The following is a 21,744-nucleotide window of genomic DNA, read 5'->3' as shown; positions in this document are numbered from 1 at the left end:
CATTAGTAGTCGTAAATCCAAAATTGGGTGGGCTGTTCAATGAAGATTATGAAATATTAAAAAAAAAAAAAAATAAACGTAACAGATTATGAATTGTTGAATAAATAAATATGAAAAAAGAAAAAAAAATTAACGATGATTTATTATTATTTATATAATCTTATTATAAGCACAGTGGAATAACTTTTGATCGAATGATCAGATCTATTATAGGATTCAATCTTAATTGTTTAAAGTGGTGGCAATGAATTTCTTTTTATAAATGAATTTCAATCCTAAAAATATTTCAATATTAACATTACCAAAAATAAATGACCCTATAAAGATTGTTTATATAAAAACACTCCACAAAAAAAAATTCGATTCATTTTAAAACTTCGATCTCGTCTGAAACATTTTTCGTGTTCCGATTTCCAAGACAAGTTTAGACTTCCGCCTTCGATTAACCTTGAATATGGAATTCTGGGTCATTCTCCTGACTGAACAAAATAAAACTCTTTCGTTAAAGTAAAGCGTCAGGACTCCCAAACCAGTTGAGATCTAACTGATTTCATTTCTTTCTTTCTTTAAATATATATTTCTTCAAAAAATGAGAATTAAAAGAATAAGAAAGCTTCGAAGACCAACAAAGACAAATGATTCATGTTAACAGAATGAATACAAAAACGTTCTTATGCGTATTTAGGTCACGGGTTCGTGTAACAAGATTTAACCTAGATATTTATTTGTAGAAACAAAATTTATTTAGTTCAAGCACCGAAACAAGATACAGTCGAACCCCGCTACAGTGAACACGGTTTATAGCGAACTCCCGGATATAGTGAACGAAATGTTCGCTCACGTTGCCTTGTTACACACGTATAATGTTATTTTTTTGTGTGGATATAGTCAGGGGTCTGTCCAGCGACATTTTGTGAAAGGTCCGTTTTCGTAAAATTGTGAAAAAATGACTCGTCATTTGTGAATATGAAATAAACGTTAAGTCACATTCTTTCAACCAGGGTCCTGCTTTTGTGAATGTGTGCAAATAGGGTCCTGTTATTGCAAAAAACTTTTCCAATGAGTTTTTAAATTGTAAAGAGATACAAGATTATGCTCAACACTGTAAAATTATAATTAAAAAAATTAAATCTTAAAAAATAAACAGCAATTGCAGCTACTGAATTAGAGATGCAACATACAAATATTTGGTATTTAACCGCCTATACTGCTGAACGCAGAAATTCATTTTCGGAGAATAAAGGAAGAATCGTCTGCCGAAGACAAAATTTAGTTCGTTTACATCTGTCTTTCTTCCCCACTCCCCTGGGAAGGGTTTAAACAAAACAACAATGAAGATAAACAAATTTGTGAAGGGTCGGATTAAAAGATGAATTATTTTGTGAAGGGTCCGTTTTTATGAAAAGATATTTTGTGAAGGGTCCACTAACGGACCCAAATTTCTTCTATACAGATAGTGAACAAAAAAAAGAGAGGAATTTGGATAGTATGAACTTTTTTCTGTCCTTGACTGATTTATTTTCTTCCTTTTTTAAAAAAATAATTTTGAAATTTCTACTTCAAAATAAATACATACATATACCGATTTTTAAAACCATATGTAGCAGGGAATGTGGCAATAAGTATTTTTTCTTGTTTGCTTTCCTTATTGAATGGATTCAGCATTCAGTATCTAGACAAATGCTTCACAGGCCGATGAATTTGCTAAGCGATTTGGTGAGACTACTTTTATGTGTGCGAATGGCTAATTAGACAAGTTTAAAAAGCGGAATAACATTAATTCGGGAAAAATTATCGGAGAGTCTGGAAGTGTTTCCATATCTGATGTGGAGGATTGCTCATCAGCTAAAGATTACTAAAAATTTTTATAGTTATAGTGAACCGAAATTGTGGTCCCTTGAAGGTTTGACTACATTATATAATTTCTGGAAGTATCAGAGGCATAGCGAGAAATTTTTCTTAGGCGGTGGGCACAATGTACAGGGGTGCATATCTATATTTTTTTAAAAATAAAATGTATGAGCTGCGTATAAAATATAAGATTTAGAATTTTAAAATTACATTTGTGAGTAGAAAAAAGTACAGGGAGTCTGACGGAATGAAAAAAAAATCGATAACCAGTTCGAGAATTATTAATTGTAGCACAACATCACCTTTGGTTGATTTGTAGCTCGCTGAAATGCAACTACGAAATCGAAATTTGACACGCAAAAGGACATCGTTATTTGTGTATTTAATTTTTCGAAATACTTATTTGTTCAAAAGTTACTTCAAATTTTGCTTTTCACGTGAATTATTTTTTTCAACAATTTTTTTTTTCTTTTTTTAACTATTTTTGACTATCTTTTGTTTTTGAATAAATATATTTTCCCCCTATGGATGGTGTTTTCTACATTAGAGAACGCTGCAAGCTCGGTACCGCCTAAATTTCCGGGTTACTGTTTCCGTTGTATTTTAATGCCATTTGTCATAATTGCGTTTTGAGATTCTTGCAAACAATGTATTTGATTACTTATTACTTGTGTTTACAATGATAACAATACTAACGTAAGATGGTGCACAGCTTGCAACGAGAACAAACAGTAATAAACTTATGGAAAGAGGCCATATCAAGACTGACAAAAAAGCGAGTTATTCAAAATCTAGCAACCATATCACCTTTTTTAACAATTTATCTCTAAATAACTAAAACAAATTTTCACTTCAAACTCACCAGAATTACATAATAGCATCAATATCTTATGAAAAACGGCAGATTTGAGATCAGAAATTATCTAATTTATTCCTTTTATTGAAAACAAAATTATCCGTTTGAAAATATTGCTTCGCAGAATAACATGCAGTAAGCAGCTGCAAGCTTTCTAACCGGAACTAGAGCAGGCATACAGCTCGAGATTGTTACTGTTTACATTTCTACTGGAAACACCATCCATAGGAAATTTGTATTTCCAAACGAGGCTCGGGCCCTTTAGTTAATTGGGAAGCGATCGAAATTTCAAGTACACGATTCCACCCTAACATACACGAAAGCTACATAGTTTATAATAAAAACGTGGTAATAAAATGTATGTTAGATTCTTATCTATACATCATCAATAATTACATTTTTGTAAATCATAATTTCAAAAGTATCGCTTCCTTTTTTCATACACAGGGTGATTCATAAAATATGGGCAAAATTTTAGGAAGTGATAGTACACACCCAAGTAAAAATTTTTTTATCAAAGAATGCATGGTCGAAAACAAAATGCAAAGGAGTTGGCGCATTTGGAAAGTTGTTTCATGCAAACGAGAAAGCCCCATTCTTGTTGCGAGTTATTATTTGCATGTTATGGGAAGAAGAGCCCTTAGCTTGGCCACCGCGCTGGCCAGATCTTTCACGTCTCGATTGTTTCTGTGGGGCCAGCTGAAGGCTCTTATGTATAAGACTCCCATTCCCCTCCAGAAGAACTTGTCTCCAAGCTTTCGGCCTCTGCAGGGGAAGTTCGAGATATGCCTGGTGTGTTTCAGAATGTTTGCCAATCTTTTCTTTGCCGTTGTACTGCGTGCTTATCCGCTGCCAGCCACTGTTTTGAACGCTTATTGTAATCGCATGCCATTAAATTTGCTTTTATAACTCAACTTCATCGTTCTTTGTGTGTTTTTGCCTCATATAAGAACATAACTTTTGACTTCCTCTAACGGGTTTGGGTTTTGTTTTCGACCATGCATTCTTTGATAAAAATTGCTTGATTGGGTGGAATGTACTATCACTTCCAAAAATTTTGCCCATCTTTTATGAATCACCCTGTATAATTGTGTTTTTTTAAATGTTGTAAATTCACCAAGAAAAAAAAAGTTCTATGATTATGATCATTCAGTCATTTTTACTAAGACATACCTCTTATTTCAGGTTTTCTAACGTGGTCTAAAAGAGCTGTCTGTCAATATGGCTGCAAGACCAACACCTTCGTCGACATGGCTCTTTATTATAATTTCATCTGGCTAGTCATACTTCGTCCCTTGGCCATCCTTCACGCCCTCTACATGCAAAGCGGAGAATGGGGCAATGCTTTCTACATGGACTTCGGCAGCCATCTTGTTTTAGCATTCTCGGCCGTCTTCAGTCCTTTCTCAGTTGGAAATCCCGCACCGAACAGACTCACGGAAACAATAAACCCCATCATTATGCAAAACAAGCACAAAGACGCTGGGACCGTCACTTCAGTGCCCGACATCTGCTCGCAAAGTCCGCGCGCGCATGTAACACCGAGTTACTCACCAGTTAGGATAAAGAGAGTTGAAAGCTACGAAAACATTAGTAATATAAATATCATGGCAAACGATTGTTCTGTGGCGCTAGCGGACAAAGAAAAACCTGGAGAGGAGAGTGTCTGTTAAGTCATTCAAGTGCTTTAGTCTTTTTTTTTTCAACAAATTTATAGCTTTAAACAGCGGTTCCCAATTTCTTTTGGCTAGGGAGCCCTAAATGATTGACTTTATTTTAACGGAACCCCGAAATTTACAAGAAATTTCGTTAGCAAATGTGAAAAAAATATTATTTAACTAAATACCATTATTTATTTTGAAAATATTTGACAAATTCAAATTTTATTAATTATTCTGAAAATACTTAATGAATGAAAGCAGAGTAAAATTTTTTCATCGTTTAGTTTTAACAATTATAGTTTTATAATTGGATTTTTTATGTCAGGCATTTGAATTTACGGGCCTAAAGTGGCATCTAGTCTAGTTCATAATTTGATTTCATGGTATGCACAACCTGGAAATGATTGAGCCTAAATTCGGTCCACATTTAAATAAAAATAAATAAACATAAACGTTGAGAAAAGTTTGTGGCGTAACTACCACTACAAATATTAAATACCAAATCACTAGTATATAAGAAATGTTAACTTCATTTTACCTTGAAGTACCTCCTGATAGATGAAGGTTGACATGACATAGTCGATTATGATCTCCCCTCAATGGTGACTTGCAGACGTGATATGGACTTGCCAACATTGATGGATGATTCACATTAAATGGCTGATTTGCTTGAAAATATACTTCTCAAAGAAAAAAAAAGCCAGTTAAGTAAATTAAGTTTCCCGAAATATTGAAGAAAAAAAAAATAATGAGCGAAATGATAAAAATACACAGCATAAATCAACTAGTGTTATCCGTTCATCGAATTCTATCATAGAAAAAATTCTGGAAGGGGAGTAATGTGGTGTAACTACCACTATAAATATTAAATGCAAAATCACTAGTATATAAAAGATGTTGACTTGATTCCATCTTGAAGTACCTTTTGATATATGAAGGTTGACATAGTCGATATTAAATCTCTTAGAGTTATCATATCAATGTTAAATAACTTATGAAAACTTAATTGGTTGTAAATATTATTGCAGGGTTTCGTAACTGATACTGTTGTCCTATCGGAATCCAAGGGTTCCACGGAACAACATTTGGGAATCGCTACTTAAACTATTATAAAGCTCCTAAAAAGTTGGAGAATGTGCATGTATTAATAAACACATACTTTATTAGGACATGTTCTACTCAACACATGCCCGACTCGAAATATATCTCGTGAAGATGTGTACATTTCTCTATATTGAAACCAAATCAAATAAAACTGTGTTTTATCTCAAAGTGGTGCAAATACTCAAAATGAAAAGAAGAAAAATTTTCTTGCAGATTTAAACCTCAACGTTAGCAGATTATCTCCAACAAGATGTCCTGCATCAGTTTTTAAAATACTATTTGAATTCATTGAACCTCAAATAGTATCAGGAATGACTGGACAAAAAGAATATGAAACAAAAAATAAAACGGAGGGCACGAATGCCAATTTTGCAACAAGTATATAAATTTATCTTTGGAGCAAAACTAGGAATAGACTGGAAGAAGTTTGGAATAAATTTCTGTTCAAAAAACTAACGAGCTAAAAATATTGATATCCGTGATATCGTTTTCACTCTACTACTACAAGGATATGATAGAATGTTTTGCATGTGATGTGAAAGAGCGATTGTTGCCATTGCGATAATAGAAATATGATATCGCATTTTTTAAAAATGGGATTTAAAAAGAAGACAAACTAAAAAAAAGACTCATTTGACTTCGGCAATCGCATTTTTGGTTGCCAACAAAATGATATTGCTTTTTTTTTTTTGTACAAGGTGCTGAAGAAGGGGCGAACTAGATGATCTTAATATAAATGAAACAATAACTAAATCAACGTGAATGGAGTGATTTTTCTTTTTTCCCCACGTGAAATTGAAAGAAGCCAACTGTGATCGAGAATACTCAGTTACGATAGATTTATCTACATAAGTTATATCGGTGCTGGAAAGAATATTGTAGTGGTAAAATAGTATTATAATTCAGCAAATATAAACACAATTATATTGGTAACATGTTTTTTTTCCTCTTTCTTTTTTTAAAAAAAAACTACACAAATCACTTCATTTCTCAGCATGAAAATAGGACCCCCTGAATCTGTTTATGACCACACATCCGCCCTCCTTCCCCATCCACTGTAGTAACTCAAATTAGGAAGAAAAAAAATTCCCTGTACATATTACACACAATATATTAAGAGGACACAACAATTACTGTGCTCTTGTGTGAGCTATATTGGATTATTATTAGTTTTAATTGTTGAAAAAACTTAAGCGAAAAAAGGAACAGCTGAACATACTTAAATAATGCTATGTATAGTAAATGAAATAGTTTAGTATAGTTAGAATATCATCCTTAAATATCCGATAGATTACACTAGGAGTGATCACAATTTTTTAAAAGATGAAAGTAAGAAACAAAATTTCTTGTATTTTTTCAGTTTTTAAAGAAAAAATATCAAAATTCCCTGTGTTTTCCAGGTTTTTCCTGTCGAGTGGCAACCCTGTCATCATAGGTGCCACTTAAAAAAAGTTCAAGACTGAACTTACATTTTAACTAATTAACCCAGTCTAGCGTTGATCAACAGAATTTTCAAAAATTTTTTTGCTTAATGATTGCAAAAGACACATTTCCATGAGAATGGCCATACATTACATCAATGACTTTTTCGTTTTTTTTTTTTTTACAGCAATTAAAACAAAAATAAAAGCTACATCATATCTTTATCATATCTTTTTAACCCCATTTGCTGAATAATAAACAACTATTTTTTTTTCTTTCTAGAAGTATTTTTTTTCTTCCACCATTTTTTATTTTTTTCCCATTTACATGTCTACTGGTTTTTCACCTCATTGTCATCAATTTTTATTCTTAGCTCTCTCTCTCTATATATATATATTTGAAATGATATCAATTTACGCATTTTATTTCGTTTTTCTAAGCATTTCTAAGTATCAGCAAAAGAAAAAAAAAAAAAAAACTCCAGCAGATTCGCATTAAATAAGAGAATATGCTGAAGTTCCATCATTCCCCCTTTTTTTCACCATTATTTCGTAATATTTACGAAAAATAATATTTTCCTTAACAAGTAATAATTTTTTTAATATTGTTAGCCAAATATATATATATTTTTTAGTAATTCAAAACATAAAATGAAAAAAAGATTAATTGTAGCAAGGAATTTAGCTCACTTGTTTTCTCAAGACTGATTTCAGTCCTCAGGACTGAAGAGTGCCCCCCCCCCCTACGTATGGGGAATCGTCATTCAGAATAATGAATAAAGACGAATAAATAATTACACAAAATCTTCTTGAATAATGAAGAAATAGTACATAATTTTTAGTCTTTATTCTTTAGTAATTAGTTGAGAATAAATTCAAAATGATAAAAATCTTGAAATACTGTTCAACAGAAATTTACGCAGAACTGACGACTACTGTAATTAACAACAAATAACAATGACATAGTAATAAATTTCTTGTAATCGTGATTACAAGTAGTCACAATTACAAGCAACTATAACTTCTGTAAAAAAAAAAAAAGGAGGCTTACAACTACTTGTAATCAGAACAAGAAGCCATTGCATATAGTTATCATTACAAATAATCATATTCTTTGATTACCAGTCATCGTGTCTATATACAGTAGGGAACCGATTATCCGGAACGATCGGGACCATCACTATTCCGGATAACTGATTTTTCCGGTTTTCAATCGCTACAAAAAACCGTTTCTTTATTGTTAAACCCAACTAAAAAAAAAATTTTTTTTTGGAAATAATCTAAAAAACGATGAAGTAATACACTAATGATTATTTACAAAATGATGGTTAGGTGAACGTCTTTCAAAAAAGAAAGAAAAATCCTAAAATCTTATGAGGAAAATAACATTNGCAGAACTGACGACTACTGTAATTAACAACAAATAACAATGACATAGTAATAAATTTCTTGTAATCGTGATTACAAGAAGTCACAATTACAAGCAACTATAACTTCTGTAAAAAAAAAAGAGGCTTACAACTACTTGTAATCAGAACAAGAAGCAATTGCATATAATTATCATTACAAATAATCATATTCTTTGATTACCAGTCATCGTGTCTATATATAATTATAACATACGATTCCAAGTAATCATGATTGCCAGTCACCGTAATCTAACCATTACAAGTAATCAACAAATAATTATAGTAATTACAGCATGCTTAAATGCAAATGCTCTCAATTACATTGCAATCAGAACTGTAAAAAATTAATTACTTTTTAACTCAAATTGAGACTCTAAATGAATTTGTTTGTATGGTTTACAAAATGAGAAATTTTAATCATTGTAAATAGATGCATGCATTGTATGTACAGCGCTCAAAATAAAAAACGAACTACAGTGAATAACTTTTGATCGGATCATCACGTTTTAGGACTCAACCTTAAAGGTTTCAGGACTCAACCTCACATATTCTAGTTCATTAGTATGGACGATATTTTAAGTTACAAAAACGTACTTTCTCTGAATAAGCATATCTTTTTTACAATGGATTCGAATTTCTAACTCACAAAATAGCTGCAAATTGGGAAATATAGTCCCCAAAGTTTGGTCAAGAGAGCGGTCAAAGTTTGGACCCCTTAATGTTAATTTTATTTTTTGAGTATTTTCCTACATCTCGAGAACTTTTTTGGCAAATTGTAAAAATTTTACACGTAATTATAAAATTTATCTATCCAAAGGTAATTTCATAAGAAATATAACTTTTAGTAAATATTTATTATTTTACTCAATAACAGTCAGAAAACTTTTGAATTGCAAGATATAATTTTTTTTACACCATTTTAAAGGATGAAATTTTACATGGCAAAATTTAAAATTTGAGCAAAGTCGGTCGAATAGTTCCTGAGAAATCAAATTTTAAATATATGGCTTCTTTAAAATTTGATTTCACAGAAACTATTCAATCAAATTTGCTCAAATTTTGTATTTTGCCATATTCGATTTTAAAAAGTTTCATAACTTGTAATTCAATTTTTTTCAAACATTATTAGATTAAATAATAAATATTTACTCAAAGTTATATTTTTCGTGGAAATATCTTTAGATAAACAAATTTTATAATTGTGTGCAAAAATGTTTCGATTAGCTTAAAAAGTTCTAATTAACATTAAGGGGTCCAAACTTTGGGTCTTTCTCCAGACCAAACTATGGGGATCATATGTCCCAAATTGCGACTACCCCCCTTTATTTTGAAGAATTTCAGAATTTTGATTTCAGAAATTCTGAAATTTTGAAGAATTTCAGAATTTCGACTCCGTTGAAAAAGGGGTTTGTTTATTCAGAGGAAAAACGTTTTTGTGTCTGATATTATAATTTTGAATGTTAATGAGCATTTACAAGGTATCTGCTACATTTTAGATTTTCAAATTCATGACTAATTCCTAGAATTTTTCATGACTTAACGAAGTTACTATTATCTCCGACAAAAACACAACAAGAAATTTAAAAAAGCATTATAAAAACATAGATTGAAATGATAGGTTTAACCAAAACTGTTATACTCTGCATTTTCATATTTAAAGATTTTAAATTGAAAAAAAAAAAAAAAAAACAGTAATAAAATAGCTGAAAAACAAATACAAAAACAAACAATTTTTTTCTGCCGATTTATATTCTAAAGATACTTCCCTTGTTCATCTGAAAGGAAAGAAATACTCCTGATTTCTACGTTTTCATTTCGGAAAAAAAAATTCGACAATGACTGGCTTTCTTCAGCTAAAATCTTAAATTGATAATAAATAAATAATAATAATAACAAAAATTCTGAAATCACAGAAGTTTAAAAGATAATTCGCTCTAGAAATGTTTTTTCTTTCATTTTTTGAAAGAAAACACCATAATTTTTAAAGAACATGAAAAAAAAAACATTTTATATTTTAATAAAATATGACTGTGAGTGGGGTTTTGGTTACAAATTCAGATATTCGGAGCACTGTGAAATTTGGGGGGAGGGATAAATTCCTCTTTAAAAATTAGATTTTTTGGTGAGCTAAATCCATGATTCTTTTTAAAAAATAGTTAAAATCATGACAAATTTTGTTCGATACCGAAATCCATGACTTTCCTTCTTTATGAATTTTCATCAAAATAAGATTAAATTATATTAAAATCATGACAAATTTAATAATTCCTCTAGTTAAAAAATTTGGATATTTTATTCTAATAATTATTTCATTAAATCTGTTACATTTTTTATTTGTCAGTAAAAAATGAATTAAAAATCTTAAACACATGAATGTGTTAGTACATTCATCATTTTATGAGCTTTTGAAAAAAGATGCAACTAAATGCAATTTTTCCAAATTTAATTATTTTTGCAATTTACTGTTCTTTTTCAACAATGGTAAATTATGTTTTATGCAATTACAGTTTCTGCAAAAATAAGTAAATTCCAAATCTCTTTTTTTTAATTAATTGCGAAAAAAAAAAACACTTTCCTTACCATCTTTGATTTTAGGTTTAATTTTGATTAGCAATTTTTAGATATTTTTGATGTACAGAACTAAACTTTTCAGAAAAGATTGAAAATAAAGGAGACACTTTGTTAGATTAGGAGAAATAGTGCTTGATAATTTTTAGAATTTCTATAGATTTTTCTTAAAAATATTAAGCAATAAAATTATGTAATTCGTGGTTTAAAATAAAACGTCAGTCTGTTTTTAAATCTTAATTCTATTACAGTTAAATTGATTTGGATGGCACTAAAAATTCTTTTTTATGTAAAATAAATCATGCAAAAACAAAGATAGTTATCAACAATCTAAAAATGTATAATAAAATACCTTCCGTAAAATGCTGATTCCAGATTTGTTAGTAAACATAGTTAACTAATTCCTTACAAGAGCATTCAAAATAATGATTTGTTCAGAATAAAAATAAAAAAGATTACCTCAAAAACTTAACTATGGGCTGGTTGCAATGAAAANTGCAATTTTTAAACTTGTAAACCATGTGATTATAAATCCCGATGATTAATTTTAAAATTGCATGAATATATAAATATGAATCACATGCATGATTTTAAATTAAGAGAATATGAATCCCGAAATGAGGCTTTTAAATCACGTGAATATGAAACTCTACATCGAATTTAAAAAATGCGAAAATACAAATCATGATGCGTAATTTTTAGATCACGTAATTACAAATCACGATGCGTAATTTTTAAATAGCGCGAATACGAATCCCACTAATATTTAAAGCATGTATAAATAGGAAAATCGATGTTTGATATTACGACCGCAAAAACGAATCACGACATTGGATTTTAAGTTCGCGTGAATACGAATCGCTACATAGGGTTTTAAAAGCGCGTAATTACAAATCGCGATATTGGATTTTTAAATCTCGTTAATAAGAATCGCAAGGTATGACATTTAAATCGACTGATTAAGAATCGCAACGTTCAACTTTTAAATCAGGTAATACGAAAATCAATGTTTGAGGGAGGAATGAGGACTTCCATACTTTCGCTTCGAGGAAAATTTAATTTCTCATAAAATATTTTAACTTGAGCAAAAAAAAATTTCAGCGGAAATTAGCGGAAAAAATGGAAAAATCTGAAAAAAAAAGCGGAAATCCGCGAATCCGCGGAAGAATCACATCCCTGAAGATAGTTAAAAGATTTTCTTAATTAATTTTAAAAGAGAGTTCTGAATAAAAATAAACTGAGATGAAAAAAGTTTTGAACTACAAATGAGGCTCGTGTCATTATGTATTAGTAATACTTATTTAAATATTCCAGCAAGCAATCAATAATCTGTAGAAAAATTGTAGTTCAATAGGGATTTCCTTAGGAAACTTATTCAAGTTTAGGGAATTTTCAAAAATGCACCAAAACCAGGAGAATTTTAATTAAACCAGTAGACCAGGAGAAACTGGCAAAATCCAGGAGTCTACTGAAAAATCTAGTAGAGTTGGCAGCGATGAGGTTAGGAAGAATATTTTTTTTAATAAAATTTTTTTTGAAAAAAAAAAAAAAAATAGAAAAAATAATGATTTAAAAAAGCAACAAGCTACATTGTAAAAAATTCAAATAAATCTTGCAATTACTTATTCATCTAATGAAACTTATATGAATATTGTATAAAGTTCAATCAAATGATATTATTTTTATCGATATTTTAATTTGAACGGGTAAAACAAAAAAAAAACAACAAAAAAACTAAACTGCAATATTTAACAACTACTACTTAACTTAGAGGTTATTGGAGTCATTATTTCATAATGCATAAAAAGTTTCAATAAACAGGGTGGCCACTCAAATCAGATTTCAAAGTTCCCTGATTTTTCCAGATAAAAATCATAAAATTTCCAGGTTTTTGCTTCTTATAAAGTGTAGGTTTCTTATAATGTGCCCAAGAAAAGTGCCTATATTATAAGGTATTTTATTCAAAATGTTATTTTTTTAACATATCTTAATAAAAATAATTTATTTTGACAATTTGGAAAGATTTTTTATTTATTTTTAAATGTTTTGGTACAAAATATTGAATCAAAAATCATACATTGACCAACAAAAGAGTAAAATTAAATATTAATATATAGTAGTTGGTTCTTAAAAAAATTTTTTTTTAGAATTAAAATATGTTATAAAAGCTTAAAATGAAATAGAATAAATTAGCATTAATGCAACAATTGTAACTATTTGTCGATAAATATTGCTGTTAGCAATTGTAAAAAAATGTGCGATTGGTTGGTTTGCTGAGAAAAAATAATTCTCAGATTTCTTTAAATGGGAGTAGAAAAGCTTTCAGAAAAAGAGTGCAATATAAAATCGACTATTATTAAATTATAACCAACTAATTTTTGGAGAATTTTATAAAGTTAAAAATACAAAAACATTTTGTCAAAATAGAAAAAAATTATCACCAAAGCATCAGAACAAACTTGAGCCATAAATGGATTCAGCCCAAGGACAGAATTTAAAAACAGAAGCTAATGTCCTAATCCCTTCTTCCACCTCCACCACAATCTTTCCTAAATTGCACAGTCCAATAGCGGTCAAAGGTTTCTACATTCATTTAGCAACCATGGGAGAATTTTATTTGGCATTCTAGTTTAACAGAGCTGTAATGGGAATAAATTTTGATGCAAGCAAAGTATCGCTAAGTTGATGATATTTAAACTGTTTGGCGATACATTTCCGTATAAAAAAAAGTGGGTATACAGTGTATTCATTATAGAAAAAAAATGGAAGAGAATTTCTCACCCTTTCTCAAAAACAGGGTGAGATTTCAAAAAGTTAAGTGAGATTTCTAAAAATTAAAGAAAAACGAGTAGACTTGAAATTTTTTTTTCTTTAATTATAATACATTTTTAACATCTTCTGATTGAATATTTTTGCTGCATCATCATATGGAAAATGTTCTATATTTACTTTTTCATCAGCTATTACATTTATTTGGCTGAAAAATATCCAAATTTGTTTTGTTTCGATCGTTTCTACCAACATTTGTTTCATTTTCATTTATCCGTTACGAAGTAGAAGATGTCGCCTTAACTTACATTCATGCACAAAAAATATAAACATCTTATGTGAAGAAACCTTACCTACGGTGAGCATGCGGTTGCAGAGAAATGTGTTCTGAAAGGGATTCTGTGGTTCGGGGGGGGGGTGTTCTGATGTTCGCACCAGTTCTGAACAATACTAGTAAATAGGGAAACTAGATAACAAGGACCGATGTTCAAAATAATGAAAGATCAAGGAAGAAAAGTGAAACGGATTTTATTCAAAATGGCAAAAGACGAAATTTTTTCCAAAATTCTCTCATTTTGAAATTGATTCATAGAGTGCGTGAACTTCTCGCAATAATCATTTTTTATTGCGAGAAAAGAAACAAATATGCGAGATTCTAACATTCTCGCTCTGTAGTGAAAACACTGGATAATGGATTAAATAATTTAAATTACAAAAATTAGTAAATAATTTAAATTAGTGAAATGGGAAAAATTCTCAAAGAAAAAATTTCCAGCTTTTCTTTAAAATTCCCTGATTTTTCCAGGTTTTTATCCAAATTTTTCCAGTTTTTTTCAAGTATAAAAAAAATTCCCTGATAATTCCAGGTTTTCCTGGTGGGTGGTCACCCTGTAAAATTATTGAAATTTAAAGAGTATAAGAGTTCTGCAAGGAATAGAGTAGACAGCCAACACAGGCATTATAACAGAAGAGTAATCAATAAAAACATAATAGCAAAAATTTAATAAACAAAATAATACAGTGGGTAATAAAGATATGAATACAAAAGGGAATCAACAGTCATCTAACAAAAAATAAATAAATAAAGGAAATATATACACACTGAATATTAAATAAATAAACTCTAGAAAAGGAAGTTGCAAAGGTATTCTTTGCTTAAGAACTTCACTCAAATGAAAGTTTTTAATTAAGTAACTTGCTAAATGTTTAAACTACAAAAGTAATAATAATAATTGAAAACTATTTATTAACACTTTCTAAGAATATACAGTGAAACCTCCGGGAAAGACCACCTCTGTGTAACGACCACCTCCATTTGTGACCACTCTTGGAAGGCACGGAAATTTTTCCCTAGACTTAGTGTTGAAGAAAACTTTAAGGTAGGGGTGCTCAACTTTTTTGAGAGAGGGGTCACTTGCACAGCTAGTAGATTAACGAAGGGACGCATATATATTTAGTCACATTAGTGGCAAATATGATAATTTTTAAAACATTAGTGTTTTAAGCAACAAATATTTTCATTAGTTAACTTAATACCATATTTGCAGAAAAATAAATACTTTTAATTATTTGAATTTAAATAAAACTAAAAAAAAGCGACACATTTTTTAAAAACATATAATTAACATATACATATCTATAAACACATACACATAAATATTGGGAGGGGGGATAAAAATTTGAACCAATGAGAAGCTAATAGAATGAAAAAAAAAACACATTTTATTAAGTAATATTAATTTTGAGTGAAATATTTAATAAAAGAAAATGTATAATGTTTAAGAAAAAACAAATAAAATAAATTTTTCTCACGTTCAAAAATTCCCATGGGCCGAACATCAACAATCGGCGCACCGCACATGGCCCGCAGATCATAGGTTGAGCACCCTACTATAAGGAGAGACTATCAAAACCTTCCCCAGCGACCGGGAAAACCCAAATACGGAGAAAGTCAAACAAGGAAACATGAAAAATTATCAAAACAAAAAATATTAACAAATCAAATAAGTAAAATCAAATGTATTCAAAATATGTAAGTGGCTCTTATTTAGGGAGCTCATTTTTTTTTTTTTTTTTAAGGTCTCTGAAAGAGATCTACAACCTCCTGTTGCATTCAGAGTGCTCTATAGAAGATGCTATCAATGATTCATTTTAGAAAAAAATTAGTTAAAAGTTATTTTAGAAAAAAATTAGCCTCTGAAACAAACCTATTCTCATTTATAAAGCAAACTAATTTTTTATGATATAAATTTAAATGCAAATTTAACCAAAAAAAAAAAAAAAACTGTTTATTAATTTAAAATAGTTCTATCATTTATGATTGGTAAATTTATTTTTACACATAATTAAATCAGTAAAGGAAATTTTTATTGGCGATAAATTTTACTCAATACACAAATATTTCAGTTATAAACAGAAACAATCTTTTGAATGAAAGCTGAAAATAAAAAACTCAATGCATCATAGTTTATTACTGAGTCTGATAATCAGCCATTATTTAAATATATCAAAATTAATATATTTAATTTTTAGAAACATAAAATAATAAAGCATAGTGTTACATACACTTGGTAATATATACATATGGTTATATGGAAAAATCTTAATATATACATATGGTTATTAAGAAATAATTATTTATTACATAAAATTTAAAAAAAAAATTGAAACAAAATTTTTAAAAAAAATTGAAAAACAAGATTGTTTTTACAAATTAATATTCTTATTCAATATACATAAATAAATTTAACTATGTTATAGCAGTATGAAATAATAAAGATGGATGTGAGATTGCAATTACAGCAGGGTTCCCAATCAAATTTTTTTTAAAAACTCAAGGACTTCTCAAGAACCTAAAATCAAATTGTCCTACTTAGTACTATAATTAGTACGTTAAAATACCAGATTTTTTAATTAGGTAGAAGCAGAAATAGCATATTTTTAAAAGCACAATGCTTAGTTGATAAAAAAAAAATATTCATTATTATTTATCAAGTTTACATTGCTTAATAGCTGTAGATTGTTTAATACGCATAGCTTACAGCTAGCTATCAATACAAATGTCTGATAGTTATATATAGATTAGAATACTGCTTTTTCAAATCACTTTGAAAACTATAAAAAAAAATTTCCAATTGACATTGGATACTTGTTAACTTTATAAAACTGACATCAGACAGTGAAACTTTTCATGAAATTAAATGAAGTAAATTGCATGAAACTTGTGATTAATACCAGACATGGTTTGTTTCAATATTTAATTTCCCACGATTGATTTCTGCCACGCCCTACTTGTATTTTGTCATCCAATCATAATCACAGGAGAGGTAAATAAATATGAAGCCTCACTTTTCTGACCTTAACAATCTTTCAGAAAATGGGCAAATGGAAGGAAGAGCAATGGTTTCTATCAATGTAAGTATGAGTAATTTTAATTTTGTTGAAAAATCAAATACTTTTCAAGTACCCTATCACAGAATTCAAGGACTTTCAAGTACTGTGGGAACACTGCAATTACAGGTACGCTACACGAAAGAGATTGTTCGAAGAACACGTTTGGCGAGAGGAAATTAGCCTTAAAATGCATTTAAACATATTTTCTCACCATGATTGTAAGCATTTTAAGGCCGGTTTCCTCTTACAAGTGATCTTAACATGTTTTTAAACCATAAAATAATTTTGTTTGTAAGATGGAACTTAGCAGGTTCTTTCTTCTACTCTTCAATCATAATAGTACCAAATACAGTCGAATTCCGTTGCAGCGAAATCCGAAAATTTCAATGAAACTAATATTTTCCGAATCCCCAAATGAAACTCCACAGAAACAATGAAGGAAAAATACCGCTATTACGAAATTCATAATTCAATTTTAAGGAAGGTGAAAATAAGTCTCCTGTTTCTTGACAAAGACTCCAGTCTTTTATGATTGTCTCCTGTTTATTTTCAAATTTCTCCATATTTGTTGAAAAATTTTTTAAACAAAATATCAGCTGATAGCAAAACTCTTATTCCACAATAGATAGTGACATTGCCAGTACTGCAATATGTTAATAGTTTAAGTAATTATAAATAACGGTTTAAAAAAAAAATCTTCTTTAGATTAAGATTTATATACATATTTTTTACTTCGCTAAATGTAAGTGCTTACATTATTTCCAATTTTGAATTTCTCCTTTTGACTTGCATGATGTATCAAAACTTTACACATAGCCTAAAAAAATTTTGCTTATAACAGGGGTGATTGTGAGCTCAAGTCAAAATTCCGGAAAATTTCTTGAGTTAAAAAAAAAGAAGTTTAAATTGAAAAATTAGAAAAAAAGTTAAACAAGGTTTTTTTCATTTTTCTCAATATTTCTTAGTTTACTTAAAATATATTTAAAATTTTACACATACCTATGATGACCTGGAGAAGTGATTAAAATTTACAAATACGTCTTTCTTTCTTGAATTTATGATTATAACAACTATTTACTGATAAAAAATGAATATTAATCATGAATATAAGCTTATAAAGTATCTCTCTGGCTCTTCCTTACAAACAAATAAAATAAACTGTATTTTTAAATTCCACCCTTGAAAATATGATTTCCAGAAACTTCTGTGATCAATGATTTTTTTTAAACGTCTGGACCTTCCATCTTCGATAACTTCCGGATCACTGTTAGCTAAAAGTCCGGATGTTTTCAGGAGCACAATCAGCCCTGTTTTAAATCTCCGTTACTTTATTTCTCCCATTTTTCTCTCATGATCAAACACTTCTGCATTCTTCTAATGCACACAATGATCTCAGAACTCATGATATTTTTGCATCTTCAAAATAAAAAGTTTCAGATATGAAAGGTCAAGAGAAACCCATTTATATCAGAAGAAGTAAAAATAAATGTGGCTTTCCAAAAGCCCAATTTCTGGCACAGTTATTTGAAAATTTGCATCATTTGTAGAAGTTTGTGATTTCTGCCGGTTCAAAAGCATTTGTACAAATAACAAATTATGGATTACGAAATTTCTGATAAATAATAAGTGATAAAAAAATGCATTATTCCTTTTAATTTAATTGTTTATTTGAGCTTTTAAAACATTGATTTGATATTTTCTACATGCAGTGTACAAATAGATCAAAACTGTAATTAAATGCAATATACATAATTTTTTTTAATGTGTAAAATTCCAACGTAACAAAATAATTTCGGTTAATGTTGAAATTCATATTATCAGTATAACCAAGGGTTTGTCTAGNATACTTGTTAACTTTATAAAACTGACATCAGACAGTGAAACTTTTCATGAAATTAAATGAAGTAAATTGCATGAAACTTGTGATTAATACCAGACATGGTTTGTGTCAATATTTAATTTCCCACGATTGATTTCAGCCACAATCAGCCCTGTTATAAAATCTCCGTTATTTTATTTCTCCCATTTTTCTCTCATGATCAAACACTTCTGCATTCTTCTAATGCACACAATGATCTCAGAACTCATGATATTTTTGCATCTTCAAAATAAAAAGTTTCAGATATGAAAGGTCAAGAGAAACCCATTTATATTAGAAGAAGTAAAAATAAATGTGGCTCTCCAAAAGCCCAATTTCTGGCTCAGTTATTTGAAAATTTGCATCATTTGGAGAAGTTTGTAATTTCTGCCGGTTCAAAAGCATTTGTACAAATAACAAATTATGGATTACGTAATTTCTGATAAATAATAAGTGATAAAAAAATGCATTATTCCTTTTAATTTAATTGCTTCTTTGAGCTTTTAAAACATTGATTTGATATTTTCTACTTGCAGTGTACAAATAGATCAAAACTGTAATTAAATGCAATATACATAATTTTTTTCAATGTGTAAAATTCCAACGTAACAAAATAATTTCAGTTAATGTTGAAATTCATATTATCGGTATAACCAAGGGTTTGTCTAGGTTTTTCTGAGAGGTACCCATTTTGTGAAAATTTAGACACAATTTGTGAAAATTTAAAATGACATTAAAAAATCAACACAAAAATACTGCAAAATTATGGATTTATCATTTCTTATGAGACACAAAAATAAAATTTTAAGAAAAAGTATTTTGTGAAACTACTGTTTTTCCTAAAGTTGAATTTGTGAAGGTACCACTAAACGGTAGTAAATTTGGCTCGGACAGACCCCTGATAACGAATTTTCGTTATTACTTCGGTCCCTAGGAATTCGCTAAAACGTGATTCGACTGTATTCCAATACATTTAAAACTAGTAGCATCAAACGATTGGAGATTTTCTATAAGTTAACATATAAATTTAATAATGAAATAACTGTATTTTTATTAAAGATGAGGTATAAGTATTCAATGCTTATAACTGACCTTAAAATGTTTAAACCTGAAAAATTTTACATTATTAAAACGTAACTCCACACATGCTCTTTACCGTTCAATAATGGTAAATTTAAAGAAATAGCAGTTAACAATTGGAGATTTTTTTAATTGCAAACGCATAAATAAAATTTAATAGCCGCATTTTTACAGAATTAATTACCGTAAACCATGTTTGCAACAAACAGCAAGAATGCTAACTAGAACAGAATTCATAATAAAGCGTTATTAATTGCTTTATTTGCTAAAACATTTAGACTATTAACAGATGAAAACAATATTCGTTACTACAGTCAGACCTCGACATAAGGCCATCCACATTTAAGGTCACTTTTCCAAAGTCCCGGCTCACTGAATAGGAATTCTTTGTTACAGTTTATCGGATATATGGTCAAGTTTTAAAAATCGTTATCGCTTATAAGGTCATTTTTATCTGAGGCATAACATGGTNTAGTTTTATTATCGGATATAGGGTCAAGTTTTAAAAATCGTTATCGCTTATCAGGTCATTTTTATCTGAGGCATAACATGGTGTCCACCACATGCATTGCAAATTGTTTTCGCCATGCTGGTTTTGTGAGTTCTCTGAATATCGTGGATGATGAAACCGAAGAAGAAGACGATATTCCTCTATCTGTTCTGATGGAAGATTTGAAAAATCGTGACTATGCCATTGAAGGGGAGCCTGAATATGGTCTGATTGATGAGGAAATTGCCACCACTTCTGATGCTACAATTTCTGAAATTGTTTCACAAGTTGTGGACAATGACAGTGATCCTGGGATTGTAACTGTAACCCAAAGGAAAGCCTTCAATGCAATAAATGTCATTCGAATTTTTTTTACAAACCATGAGGGAGATGGGGAACATTTTGAGAAGTTACAAAATCTAGAAAACATTGTTCGAAAAATGAAACCAAAAACGAGACAGACCTGCATAAATGATTATTTTAAATAAGGTAAGATGTAATGTATGTATGTACACTTTGAGGAAATCTGTAAACAGCTTTATCTTAAATTAAATTTTTTAAAAAAAATCTAACATTCTTTACTAATTCTGCTAAAATTTATTGACTTAAATATTTAATTTATGGGGTATTTATTATTAATTTATTAAATATTATCAATTTTTATTTGTATTACCATTTTTAAAAAATCATAATGTGTACTATTTACGTGCTCAGTTATGAACTTCTAGAAGGTCACTCGCTTATAAGGTCACTTTTGCGATGTCCCTTAGGGTGACCTTATATCGAGGTCTGACTGTATATTGACAGGGTTTGAAATAAAAAAATGGTAAAACAGTGCTTATTTAAACTCTATCGGTTTAACTTCTAAAGTTCAAGGTTATTACAATTTTCCGATAAAGACAAATCTAAAAATGTCAATATACTTCATAATTTAAAAAAAAAAAAATAATGTTGTTTGCAAACACAACTTTAACGAAAACATCACACACAGGACCTTCTTTCTCTTAAGTCATCATTTGAGAAATAAATAGAACAAATGCATGTTACTATACAAAAGTTGCAACCACAACTTTGGCAATTTCAGTGAAATTGAATGCTCAGTTAAAAATTATTTCATTTTTAAAAGTTTATGCATATACCTCTCTAAGCCACAAAATCTTTTTTTTTAAAAAAAGGAAAGACAGAAAATGTATTCAAAATCATTGTCGAAAATAATCAAGCATAAAATATATGTACAATAATTTAACATTACAACATACCCTTTGAATGGATAGTTTTTTTTTT

The 21,744-nt window shown here is 29.4% G+C and overlaps 1 protein-coding gene and 1 long non-coding RNA gene across 2 annotated transcripts in view; both read left to right on the top strand.

The window, feature by feature from the left end:
* Window positions 1-6,393, top strand: part of LOC107457130 (uncharacterized) — a 20,163-nt gene extending 13,770 nt beyond the window's left edge. The window contains exon 2 of the mRNA XM_016075207.3: window positions 3,893-6,393. Coding sequence (XP_015930693.1) covers window positions 3,893-4,380 — 488 coding nt within the window. The 3' untranslated portion in view covers window positions 4,381-6,393. The remainder of the gene's footprint in view (window positions 1-3,892) is intronic.
* A 13,906-nt stretch (window positions 6,394-20,299) lies between these two features.
* Window positions 20,300-21,739, top strand: LOC139426744 (uncharacterized). The gene is made up of 2 exons (XR_011637953.1): window positions 20,300-20,413; window positions 20,497-21,739. It is a non-coding gene; the product is annotated as an uncharacterized lncRNA (long non-coding RNA).
* The last annotated feature ends 5 nt before the right edge of the window (window positions 21,740-21,744 follow it).

This window comes from Parasteatoda tepidariorum, chromosome 10, assembly GCF_043381705.1.
Source record: "Parasteatoda tepidariorum isolate YZ-2023 chromosome 10, CAS_Ptep_4.0, whole genome shotgun sequence".
In the NCBI taxonomy this organism is placed as follows: Eukaryota; Metazoa; Arthropoda; class Arachnida; order Araneae; family Theridiidae; genus Parasteatoda; species Parasteatoda tepidariorum.
The sequence above is the reverse complement of the archived record's forward strand: the minus strand, read 5'-3'. Positions and strand labels throughout refer to the sequence as shown.